Source organism: Sinocyclocheilus grahami, unplaced genomic scaffold (genome assembly GCF_001515645.1).
Source record: "Sinocyclocheilus grahami isolate Dianchi unplaced genomic scaffold, SAMN03320097.WGS_v1.1 scaffold1465.1, whole genome shotgun sequence".
Lineage (NCBI taxonomy): Eukaryota > Metazoa > Chordata > Actinopteri > Cypriniformes > Cyprinidae > Sinocyclocheilus > Sinocyclocheilus grahami.
Window position 1 is genome coordinate 338,921 of NW_015506644.1, and position 489 is coordinate 339,409.

At 42.3% G+C, this 489-nt stretch overlaps 1 protein-coding gene across 1 annotated transcript in view; it reads right to left on the reverse strand.

Annotated features, from left to right (window-relative positions):
* The window catches only part of LOC107570487 (dihydropyrimidine dehydrogenase [NADP(+)]-like), a 106,722-nt gene that overhangs the window by 105,440 nt on the left and 793 nt on the right, over positions 1-489 (reverse strand). Inside the window, exon 2 of the mRNA XM_016256714.1 lies at positions 109-233. Within this exon, the coding sequence (XP_016112200.1) occupies positions 109-233 (125 nt within the window). The remainder of the gene's footprint in view (positions 1-108; positions 234-489) is intronic.

Here is a 489-nt window from a genome sequence, read left to right on the forward strand (position 1 = left end):
AAGCACATGACAAACAGATGCATAGTTTTGTTAGAATAAAGAAAAACAATGACGTGTACAGGTGAGCAGACACAAAAGAGGCAAAAGGAACTCTAGAGAGGGACTGACCAATGCCAACAAAGACCACTTGGAAGCCCTCCTCCTTCAGCGAGGTCAGAGTCATCCCGTTCTGCCCCAGTCCCTTCTCAAGAACAACCTGACGAAATAAAAATAAAAAAACATCCACACTGCATCTGTCTCAGCTGCCTCCATCTGTCTGTATTATTCACATAAAGAGGATGTTAGCGTCAATTATTCTACGCTGCTGTGAATTCCAGGACATAATTGCATCAATCATCCTGTAACCTTTGTATATAGACGAGTATAGTTATGATACATTAGTGCAAACCGAGTGATTCTATGGTCACTGTGCCACTATGTGTTGGGGTACAAATGACAAATAGACCAGTGGTTCACAAGCGGTGGGTCACAGATCTATTCTTAAAGGGT